General features: G+C 39.6%; 1 protein-coding gene across 1 annotated transcript in view; it reads right to left on the bottom strand.

Annotated features, from left to right (window-relative positions):
* Window positions 1–12,965, bottom strand: part of LOC124253067 (rap guanine nucleotide exchange factor 1-like) — a 132,072-nt gene that overhangs the window by 26,189 nt on the left and 92,918 nt on the right. Inside the window, 4 exon segments of the mRNA XM_046686794.1 lie at window positions 403–609; window positions 2,196–2,296; window positions 5,630–5,777; window positions 7,279–7,454. Coding sequence (XP_046542750.1) covers window positions 403–609; window positions 2,196–2,296; window positions 5,630–5,777; window positions 7,279–7,454 — 632 coding nt within the window.

Raw genomic sequence — 12,965 nt, 5'->3', positions numbered from 1 at the left:
TATTTCAGTTTTATTATCGCATGACAGCTCAGGAATCATAATCTGAGCATATTCCAACCCATGATGAGTAGATCCTGTCAAGATAAGGGACACAACTCTGCAAGGCAACCTCCAGTTGCAACTAAACGTGGAGTAGAAGGGCTGCATTGGATCCAAGTCCTGAAAACTTTTGAGCAGAAAATGAAGACATTTTTATGTTACTTGACAACTGAATATTAACAAGGAAGGAAACTTCTGCTCGGCTAATTCTGCTAAAGCTTCTGAAGCTCACCTCAAATGATGACTTAATACGATAATAACTTGTTGCACTGACAATGTCATCATGTGCAATGAGAAAACTGAAATGGATCCATTTCATTCATGAAGGAATTTTCATTTCTAAGATAGTGTTGTTGTTGTTACCGTGGTAATATTGAGTTTGCGCCATCTGGAAGAGGGGGTTTAGGGGCCGGGGAATCTTCAACGTCGAAGGAGAATATAGTGGGGTTGCTGAGACCTTCGCTGGAGCGGGATACCGTAGCATTGTCATAGATACCCATGCCACTCGTCTGTTCCAGGATCTGGCGTTCCCCCGGGGTCAGCGGGATGTCAGGAAGTGAGGAACGTTTGCTGCAAGGGAAGGCAGGCGTGGTGTACAACAAGGGATGTCACGAGGCGAGGAACGAGTAGGCGTGGTGTACAACAAGTTACATCACAAAGCGAGGAACAATTGCTGTAGGGGAAGGTAGGAGTGGTGTACAACAAGGGATGTCACAAGGCGAGGAACAAGTAGGCGAGGTGTACAACAAGTTACATCACAAAGCGAGGAACAATTGCTGTAGGGGAAGGTAGGAGTGGTGTACAACAAGGGATGTCACAAGGCAAGGAACAAGTAGGCGAGGTGTACAACAAGTTACATCACAAAGCGAGGAACAATTGCTGTAGGGGAAGGTAGGCATGGTATACAACAAAGGATGCCAGAAGGCGAGGAACAAGTAGGCATGGTGTACAATAAATTAGATAACAAACAAAGCGAGGAACACTTGCAGTAGGGGAATGTAGGTGTATTGTACAACAGGGGATGGCACGAGGAACAAATAGGCATGGTGTACAACAAGTTACATCACAAAGTGAGGGGATGTTAAATAAACGAGAAACGTTTGATGCAGGGGAAGTAGTCAAGGCATACAACAAGGGATGTTACAAAACGAGAAACGTTTGATGCAGGGGAAGTAGTCAAGGCATACAACAAGGGATGTTACAAAACGAGAAACGTTTGATGCAGGGGAAGTAGTCAAGGCATACAACAAGGGATGTTACAAAAACAGAAACGCTTACAACAAAGATGCAGGGAAGTAGTCAAGGCATACAACAAGGGATGTTACAAAACGAAACGCTTTGATGCAGGGGAAGTAGTCAAGGCATACAACAAGGGATGTTACAAAACGAGAAACGTTTGATGCAGGGGAAGTAGTCAAGGCATACAACAAGGGATGTTACAAAACGAGAAACGTTTGATGCAGGGGAAGTAGTCAAGGCATACAACAAGGGATGTTACAAAACGAGAAACGTTTGATGCAGGGGAAGTAGTGTGTGTAGCTAGTAAAGCAGGGCATGCTGGGAAAGATGTAATGTATAACTAGGGGTGCCAGGAAGTCTGGCGAGAGAGTAGCTATAAAACAAGGGATGTTCCTCAGAGAAGTGTTTACTGCAAGGGAAGATGTACAACAGAGATTTCTGGTGTACAACTATGAATATTAGGGAGTCAGACACGCTTGCTGCAGCGAGAGAGTAGGTATAGTTTGGTACTAGGGTGCTGCAGTTAGTAAGTGAAAATACCAAAACCCTTACGATGAAAATACATAATTAAATGAACACTGAAAAGATCTCCAAAACTTTGCAAAATTTGTTATTGCCTGGGCCAAAAGATATTACATGAAGAAAATAGAATATCATATCTTCATTACTGACACTAAATCTAATTTTAAAAATTACATAGTGGCGAAAAATCTGTGCGACAGTTCTGAATTGATCAGCGTGATTTTCAAAAGATTTTAGAGTCAAACCTTAGTCCACTTCTGACTGCTGGCTAAAGACATGATGACTTTATTCTTGTTGATTCATTTCACTCTGTTTGAAAATAGCTATCAGAAATCTAGAACCGTCTACCAGTCAGTCGAAGTGCATACAGGAAGTAAAGATGGAGGCTGTCCTACCTTCCCTCCAGCGTCCCCTGTAATCCCGAGGTGGAGGTGGGAGACTTGGGCAGGCTACTCTTTCTGGACGCCATCTTCTCTATACACAGCTGGGTGAGATCCTAGTGGAGAAATGTCAAGATTTCATGAAAACAATTCATTTACCTCCGCAATTTGGAACTTAAAAAATTATGAATGCCACATAAAATTAAAGTGATTTCAAGGCATGCGATTGGCTAACCAACAACTATTAAACATGTAATTTTTAGAGTAAAATTGATATTTTATACTTATCCTGACTCATGCTCTTTTGCTTGTCTTCTTCTTCTTGCGAACATAGTGGAACACTTGTATCTCCTTATTTGAAGCTCCCTTCAAAATAAAATCACTAATTGGTACTCACCACGAAGTTGCTCCCTTTGTCTCCCCTGGCGGGAAAGGTGTCGCCACCCTCTGGCCATGTGCTCCACTCTCTCCTGATTTAGCTGAAGCCCAACACTTGAATTCTACAGGAAATCCAAAGTGTTATGTGGGAGGATGGAGGGTTATTCCTCATGAGTCAGGATAAGTATAAAATATCAATTTTACTCTAAAAATTACATATTTTTCCCTTATCCTGACTCATGCTCTTTGTTTGTAGCATCCTACTGAACGGAGGTGGGTAACAGAATACTTTGGATTTATAATTAGTGATTTTGTATAGATATACTGTAATATCTCCCCTACGGAACTTCATGAAGCCTTAGATTTAGGATGTTTCCTGTATAAAGAAAACCATAGGTTATATAAAGCCATTAAAGGGGAATTACATTATGAATATATTGAACAATACATATAAATTATATATATATATATATAGGTGACTCTGATAGAGGCACTGAAATTGACTATATCCAAGTATATGCTTAAGGTAGAATACTTAAGCTGAACATATATACATAGCCCTAAAAACTCCTTAGAGTTATAAGCTAGATGAGCATGTATAAAATACATATTAATCTTGTGAGGCTAATATTTTAACGCCTACGCAGGGACTGTCAGTTGCTGAGCGAGGACCAGTGGTCCCAATGAATGCCAGAGACATCTTCTGTAGTGATGTCTCTTAGGTAGTGATTAGCAAATACCATGTTAGATTTCCAATAGCATCCTTCCATAATCGTGTTCAAGGAACAGTTACTGTGTAGGGCGAGGGTAGAGGCCAGTGCCCTGATCTCATGTGGATTTGATGCTGTTGGTGGGTCCAAGCCTGCTGCCTTGTAGGCACGGAGAATGACAGTCCTTATCCAAATAGATATTGTGGTCCGCGACACTTCTGTTTGATTCAGAGGGGCTTATAATGGGATGAATAAACGCTTGAGAAATCTTCTCCTTGTTTTGGATCGTCAGAATAAACTTTGAGCCTTACCGGACACAGTGATAGGTCTTGTGTATCTTGTGATCCGAGAATAGAGGATAGCCGGATGTGGAATAATCTGTCTGGTTGACCTGGCAGTTGATTCTTTGCAATGAAATCCCATCTTAATCCGAGGTGCGCTGTGTTATGATTGTCATCAAACTGTATCCTCTCAGAATCCAGAGCTGAATTTCAGATATTCTTGCTGCTGTGGCTAGCGATAGCAGAAACAATGTTTTCTGTGAGAGAAATTCAAAGTTTGTCGATTCCGTTGGTTCATAGACCTCACCGCGAGGTGTTGTAACACTACATTCAGATCCTGCTGGGCTGCGGAACTTCCGCTTTGGTCCTCCAATCGGAAAGCTCGTAGTAAGGCCAGTAACCTGGAGATCTTAATCAATTTGACACCCTGCTCTCATGGTGATTACAGAGCTAAGCCGCAAGATATGTTGATATCAAGAACCTTTTAAATGTTTGTTTTGGCGAGGTAACACAAATAGTCTGCCACTTGAGGTCAGAAGCCTCTCTTGCTGTAAACCCTTTCTTTGTTGCATAATTTTCGGCAAACTGTGCCACTTGTCGCCGACATTGCTACGAAGTTGAGTAACGTATAGGCGCGTGACTGCTTTAAATAGCTCTGGCAGAATATCCTCTCTTGTTTAAACACATTTGTATACAGTCCATAATGCAGTAGTTGAACATTGCTGGATGGTACTGGTAGGTCCGACTTGCGTAAGTTTACTAACCAACCTAGTTGTGTTAGTAGCTTTATGATGTAATTTTAACTGTAGTTTGAGACGCAGTGGATCTTGATCTACTTGTATCCCGTCGTCGAGGTAAAACGCACTCGTGGCCCTTGGACGATGTAGAAATTTGATAATCGGTTTCCGTTATCCTCGTGAATAGCCAGGGGCTGATGATATTCAATGGGAGTACTTTCCACTGGTAATGTAGCCCTTCTAGAGTAAATCGTAGGTATTTCCTGGAATCGGATGAATGGGGATGTGCAAGTAGGGCATCCTGTAGATCTATGCTGCCCATGTAGTCCATAGGACTAATCATCTGGCGTAACTGAGGTAAATGTATCATGCGAAACTCTTCGTGGTTTATGCGTGAGATAGTTCTTGCTGAAAAAGCTCATGTTGTAGATGAGTCTGTATTTCTCTCGTGGAGTTTTTCTTGGGAACTAGGAAACTGGGGAGTAGAAACCTGGTTCTCGACGCTTGTTTGGTCTATTACTTCTATGGCCTGTTTGGATAGGAGTGATGAGACAGCCTCTTTATCTTTATGGTAGTTGTTGCTTGTAAATCGAACTTGGGGTTTGATTGTCAGCGAGGCTTGTCCTGTAGAGGGATCACGAACTGTTGAATAATGTTGGAGACGTAAGGATCTTGCAGTATTCCCAGTTTTCCCAGTGTAGTTGGAGGCGTCCACCCACTTGAGCTGGTTGTACTGGAACGCGGCTGGGGGTGGAAGACTCCAGTCGCTTCGAACCTGTGTTTCAGCTGCCTATAATTGGGAACCTCTGGGTATCCTGCCTCTTCCTGATCCTCCTCTATAGTTGCCATATGGGCTTTACTTAAAAGAATCTTTACCTCTCTAGAGCTGGCTATCTTCCTGTCTCTTGCTCTCTTTGTAGGCCCGTGAACTTAGATCTGCCTGAGTATCTTTGTGAAGTCTGACCGAATGACGCTTGGCTAGTGTGTCCAACAATTATTTGGGGGCTTATACATAAAAACTGAAAAAGATTATCACTGATTTTGTCTGGCCTTTTTAGTCTACATAGTGATATTTTTATGTGCACTCCATTCATTTAACACTGATATGTCATAAATGCAAAAATATTGAAATCAAGTCTTAGATTGATAGTGTCATCAACTTGGTAAACCAACCCAATAAATATGCAAATGAGAAACTACTTTTCAGAAGCTTCATACAACAATTTGATGAAATTCCCTCAGAAAGATAAATTCATTATTACAAAGCTGTGTTGTATTCCATTTTAAAACACCATAAAAACTAAGGTATAGTGACAAATTAGTACATAGGATGCAATACGTACCTTTATACCATCAGAAAGAGCAGCAATTATTTCATTGGCAGTCTCCTTGTTGAAGTCGTCCTCGCTCTTCATCAACACACTGTCGGACCATCGTATGAACTTGGCCAGACACTGGCACACTTTGTTGTGATGTGACGCCAACTTAGAGCTGTAACAAGGTAATAGTTGTGTGAAACAGGAAAATATTTGCAAACTGTCTTGCGTTTTGCTTCTAATTCACGCGACTTTTTCTCTTTATTGTGTTTTGTGCTTTGTGTCAATTTCAGGCAAAAAATGAATCAAAGTCCATCATGAACCAACACGCTTATATAAAGTTTCAGTTTCATATTCTATTCTTTTTTAGATTTAATTGAAAATATTATTGTTAAATGACTGGTGTGAACAATAAACAATGTCTCAGAGTCATATGCTTAGTGGTTTCTGAGAAACAATAGTAAATAATGTTTTATAGAATATTTTTTCTTCAAAGTTTAACATTTTTGTTTAATGCCATGACCAAAACCAATCATTCTCATAAAGTTTAAGGCTTATCCCTGGAGACGGTCTGGGGAAGAACTGAAAAATTAATGGACAACTGAAAAATTAATGGACAGACAGACAGACAGACAGACAGACAGACAGACAGACAGACAACCAACCAACCAATGTGCCATGCCATAAGCATACTAAGTCCAGATGAGTTGGGCCAGCGGGTTAGCCTAATGGTTAACACATGCTGAAGATCTGGGTTCAATTCCCCACAAGTTCAGAATTTCCATTTTGGTGTTCCCTGCAGTGATAGCACTAAAAGTTGCTTAAACCATACAGGGAGCTAAATAACATAGATGGAATGACGGTGACCTTATGACATGTCATCACGACCCTGTGGTGTTGAGAGCTGCTCATGTTATCAACCACTGGCTGGTATGAGGCCACTTCATCCCTTGTTTTATACAAGTAATGGAATATCCAGATGCTAATGTCAATATTCAAGGGAGAATCTAACAAAATATCCCAGAATGTCAACCCAACGCAAAACAGCACTCTAATTATTGCCTTGCCATTTTGGAAATGTCTAGCCCAGCAAATACATTCATCCATAATGTCAATATTAGCCTATGAAGGACAACATTCTATTTCAAACAAATAAAACTGATTCCTAAGGGAAATAAAATTCATTGTATTTCCCAGGCAACACAAATTGCATCCCACTTAATGTCAAAATGACAGAAAAAATAATCAAGTGAAAATGAATATTGCTTTGCACAAACGACTATTAAATTATTTTCCCCCCAAAAAATAAAATTTGACTTCATTCGAGTAGCCAGTGTGTCATTCATGTGAGTGAGTGAGTGAGTGAACACCAGTACATTGACTGACTGACTGAGTTTGGTTTTACGCCCCTTTTAGCAATATTCCAGCAACATCACGGCGGGGGACACCAGAAATGGGCTTCACACATTGTACACCAGTACATTGCATCTGAAGGCTGAAGACAGTCATAAGTGACACAGATCTCAAACGTTTACCACTTTTGGTGACATCCACAAGCATGGCTACAGTGCAGACAAACACAATCAGGAGCAACCAGGATTCTGTTCTGTGATTACAGGTTTCCAAGGGAAGCAACTCTGCACACCTACCAAATACACACCACAGAAAAAACCTACCTGTCCTGGTTCAGCAGGTGGTTGCTAAGCAGCGTGAAGACGTTCATGACCGTCTCAAGGACCAGTGTAGCTGACGGCGGCAACACCTCATGCTTCCCCTGCGTCACCACGGCGCGGACAATGAAGTTGAGGGTGCGGTTCACCTCCTCCACCTCCATCTGCAGCTTGTCCGCCTCCTGCAACACAAAACAATGATGTTAAACATGCATCATCACATTTGACACCCATCATCGCAAAACTTCAAAGAAATCATCCCAATGTCTAAGACAAATGTTTGAGTGACTTGCTATTTTGTTATTTTGTTCAGTGGTACAGAAAAACCATACCTTCTGTAAACAACAGCAGCATATCACCTGCAATTACCATTATAGTATCTGCTTCACCAACAGTACTATCTACTAGTAACAGGACATTCTTGAAATAATCTCTTACAGCATGGAATTGTAACATTTGTTGCCACTTATATACAGTGGAGTGTGTGAGTGACTTTTTTACGCCGTTTTTAGCAATATTCCAGCAAAATCACGGCGGGGGACTCCAGAAAGGGGCTTCACACATTGTACCCATGTGGGTAGACTAAAAGCTAGTCTCTGAAATGAACATAGTTTACAGAAAATGAAAGTTTTTAAATTAAAATTGTAAATACAATAAAAAGGAGCCCAGGGACTTTCTTCATTTTCTAGACTTGCCACATTTTCTAGACTTGCGTGGGCTTTCTTGGATATATTTGCTTCAGGGTCTGTATGATAGACTACCATGTGGGGAATCAAACCCGGATCTTCGGCGAGACGTGGATGAATATTACACAAAAATGTACTATATCATATCAAATTTACATCGATTAAACTTCCCACGAATCATATGAGCTTCTCAAACAGGTTCAGGTGAATATTGTTCTTTAAATGCCTATATACTATCTCCCCTGCGGCAGATTATCTTCAACCGAAATCATTTCCACGCCTCGAGTTTCAGTACACTGACTTCTGGTTAGATTAATGGTAAAGGAAGTGAACCTGAAAGTCCTGTGAGATAACAGACAAATTCAACACCAGGAAACGGTTATATCTAGGATATGGTATCTGTTACATTTGTGGGAATATCACAAAATAATCAACTAGATTAGAACTGACTGCATGCAAACCAAGGATTCCCAAAGAATTTTGAAGTTTGGCTTGTATAGTGAAACCTATGTAAGTCCACACTGAACTGAATAACCCAGAAACCTTGCCATCCTTGCTGCTACACTTAACATACATTAGCTCAAGCATTATCTAGAAGTTGTTTATCTACGTGATATCTTACAGTGTGAAGTGCACTGGTGTTAAATGAGAATCAAGGCAGAGCACATTGACTATTTCATTTATTCAAAATTCTTTTTTACTACTTAAGTGAATTTTATGTGCTTCCTGGTGAGATGTCTGGCTGTTTCACTTTACCCTTGAGTGAGTGAGTAGGGTTTTACACTGCTTTAAGAATAATTTTAGTCGGGAATAGAACCCCGGGTAAGGTGAGTGAGTGAGTTTAGTTTTATGCTGCTTTTAGCAATATACCAGCAAGAAATTGGATTCACACATTGTACCCATGTGGGGAATCGAATCGGGGTCTGGTGACGAGAGAACACTTATAATATAACCTAAGGCAGAACGCATAAATCAACACTGCTATAACACTGATAGTACTACAATGAATTTATCTGAACAACCGTTTTGTATCTTCCATTTTAACAGAATTTCAAAAAAACTTAAATTCACAGAAAACAGCTGTTTGATTGAGCTGAGGTTAATTAGTGATGTGTCATGTTGTTTTCATTGATTCACAGAAACATGCATCTTCTTGTTTCGTGGCTGGGTACCGTATATGACCGTCTATAAGACGACCCCATGGATAAGACGACCCCCCAACTTGACCCTTAAAATCAGTGTCAAAATGGTATGTTTCGTGCATAAGACGACCCCCCGCGATGGGGTCCTAATCGCGGCAAACCAATAATTATAGCTTTGGCCCACATTATTCAAAGAATTCACTGTCATATATATTGTGTCTACTCACGGATCGAAACGAAGTGTAGTTGACATAAAATGCATAATATAGATTCTCTAAATATCATATTTATTGTAGCAACAAACTGGCTTGCTTATTTTACCCCATTCAACAATCACCAACTGATTACCGCCTCGTTTTCCATTGACTGCTAGTTTACAATAACATTGGTAAAAATGTGTGAATTTAAATTGCTTCCGTATTTTACCCCATTCCATTAATTGCAAATTTGACGTCTCTACTGACAAAGTCGTCTTCTGTTGTTTGTTCACGCGAAGTGATACGATGTTGTTTTCTTACCCCTGGAAAAAAGTTTGACGAAAGCGTAACCCATGGATAAGACGACCCCCTTCTACAGACTGCTTTTTTTGGTCCTCAAAATTCGGCTTATAGACGGTCATATACGGTATAAGGGATTTCTTCTCCGGTTCAGAAATTTATTTTCTTTCAGGTGGGATACTGGTACTTCATCAAGATCACATGAACCACTGAAACCTCAACATTCTGACACGGCAGTAAGATGATGTTTTTATGTCATAAACATCACAAAATCATGCAGTTATATTATTTTAAACATGATAAGTTGAACTCTCTTCTGAATCTGTGCATCTGTGTTGCATACAACTATCAGTTTATCAGGTCGAGCTATTCATACTCCAGAAAGGGCATTATGCAATAAACTTCCAGCATCCTGGCCTGGAAAGTACTATCAGATGGAGATAGCAAGCATTAGTCATCGTGTAGGAGCGTTACAACACGTCACAGTATCGACAGAGTCCAATAACATAAACAATCAGTTGTACTAAACCTCTACCGCCACGCCAGGTGGGACCAACATTGCCGGTTTATATTACCAATGGCAAACGTTGGCTATAAATACATTGTTCCATGGAGGTGCAGTCTGCAGTGCATACCATACACTGATACGGATGTTATACCACTCAACAGTGATTGTGTAACATTGTTCAGACAGCATCCACCAACCAGCCTGTGACTCAGATATAGGCCCTGGGTTAAAGTTATCTTATGCATAAATATATATATCTACCAAAAAATTAAAAACTAAAGCAAATGAAAGTGGAGCCCAGACTGATGAATTTGTTATCGCTTAGGCAGTAGATCTGTCAAGATGTTGTGGACATTAGTTGATTCAAGTCTAATATATGTATATACTCCAGACAATGAGTGCTTTTTTTATTGATTGTTTAATGCTGCACTCATCAATATTCCAGCTATATGGCGGTGGTATGTAAATAATCAAGTCTGGTACAGACAATCCAGTGATCAACATCATGAGCATCAATCTATACAATTGGGTTATGATGAGGTGTTAGGTCCTGATCCTGTTAGGTCGCCTCTTAAGATAAGCATGGATTACTGAAGATCAATTCTAACCTAGATCTTCACGGGTGAGTGAGTGAGTGAGTGTGAGAGTGAGCAAGTGAGCTGGGTTTTAAACCGTTTTGAACAGTATTTAAGTTACATCACTTCATGTCAGTTTAATGTGGAAGTTAAGGCCCAGTAGTATATATCTCCGATGTTTACCACTATGGAGAAAAAACCAATGAGCATGGGCAAGGCACTGACAAACCTACAAACATAATTGGGGTCAGTTGAGATTTGAACCCAGTCGTAGTCCGGGACAGAGTTTCTAACCAACTCCCAAGTGTACTCTTTCTAACTTGGAGCACTCAAATAGATGTATTGGCTGAATTTTCTGAGTACAGGTCGAACGAAAAAACACACAGCATAACGTTATCAGGGTTGACTGAGGTTAATTTGGGTAGCAACATACTGTTTCCTGTACAACTGTTTCAGGACAGTTAACAGTGAAGAGACCTTCACTTGAAAAATCTGAAGACTTCATGGCGTCATAATAGACAAAATGCAAATTTAGGACAGTGATCGAATAGAATATTCACAAGAATCATTAAACTATCAATGGAATTTTAATAGAAAAGTTTAAAACCACATTTAAAATGAAACACAAACATGAACGCACTAGTTTGATGAAAAACTCACAAGGAGAAACAGGAAGTACATGTACTTGAGTTCAAAAGTGAATTTACTGTTGGCACTTTTTTACTAATTGTTAAAGGAAAATGTTCTTAATGAGGCTTCCTCTATGTTGAAGGCATCGAGTTCAAATACCCCCCCCAAGTTAACTTACAACTGCAAATGACTAAACTATGGACAAGCTGAGATCAAACCACAAGGCCATGATGATTTACATAATGTCAAACATAATTCTGATGACACACAAATTTAAAGTACAAGTTATATTGTGGTGAATGTTCATTGTAATAGTTGTATGACTCATAGTATGAGCAACTAAACCAGCATTATATTAGAGAAGAAGAGACGTAATGTATTGCCTATATTTAGTCAGAATGGGGTATTGGAAATTACAAAAAAAATCCCAATATGATTAAACATTTCCCGATTCCTCAGAAATAACAAACACCAGAACATTAACGTATTTCAGATATGACCAATATTACCGATTATCTTTACTTGCCAAAGACTTTTAGTATGTAATCCTAGATAAATCCCGGAATTGTACTTCAACTTTTCATTGATAAGGGTTAAGGAATCTGTAAACTACTTCTAAAAGATCTTTAACTATAACATGTAGAACATCAAAATAATTCGACTTGATTATCTGCAGAAACAGGTTCAAATGAGTGTATCTGCTAAAAGATTATAAAAATAGAATGAATAAATCTTCTTCAAAAGAAGTTAAAAAACACCCAATTATTTCATAATGTAAAATTATACATAAACTGTTGTAATATGAAATAATCGAGTGTTCTTAACTCCTTTGGTCAAGAATATTTGATATAATACCTCACACTAAGATATTAACATTATGGCATGAAGTACTGGTAATCAAATGAACCAAAACTTTATGGAATAGTGCCAGTCCTGCAAAATACTGCATCTTGGGAACTTTCCTTGTTTCAGCAATAAACTTTGGTCCACAGCATGTTTCAGAAACAACAAACATTATTCAAATCAGATGTTCATTATCTCTGATGCTAAAGATATATAAGCATCTATGACGTACACATCATATTCTTATTGCAGTCCGTGGAATGAGAGGAATATTTACCTTGCGTTTGGGTTGTGCTGCCACCGACTCCTTCTTGTTCTTGCCCATGGCGTTTTTAAGTTTGGACAGCCTAACCATTCAAAGATGTTGTCTTATTAACTCACACAACAAAATTGAAGCATCATAATTCCTAGGAATGTGTCAGAGACTAACATTATCTCACAGAAAAACGTCAATCCCTGGTGTCACAATATCATCCATGAATTCACGCCGATAGGATCCTGATATTATTATTTGCTTGATCTTGAAGAGGAGAAAGTCAATCAGACTTTTGAGTAGACACAATTGTAGTTATCTGACCATAATGTCAGCATTTGGGGTTACAACGGTACATTAAGATACCACTTTGAACAGTTTACAAAAACAATGGATCCTTCAGAACACAGGTGAGCATAACCAACAACCACAGATAGCTATCCTGAATGAGATGGTGTCGGTTGTGTGTATCCTCTACTCCACACACTGTACTGTGGAATCAGCTAGGCCACAGTTAGGCTGCACACACTGCTGAACTGTAGATCCATCAGTTAGGCAG

The sequence above is a fragment of the Haliotis rubra genome, unplaced genomic scaffold, assembly GCF_003918875.1.
Source record: "Haliotis rubra isolate DU_JTF1 unplaced genomic scaffold, ASM391887v1 Scf530, whole genome shotgun sequence".
Classification (NCBI taxonomy): Eukaryota; Metazoa; Mollusca; class Gastropoda; order Lepetellida; family Haliotidae; genus Haliotis; species Haliotis rubra.
Note: the sequence above shows the minus strand (reverse complement) of the source record. Positions and strands in the feature narration are given on the sequence as shown.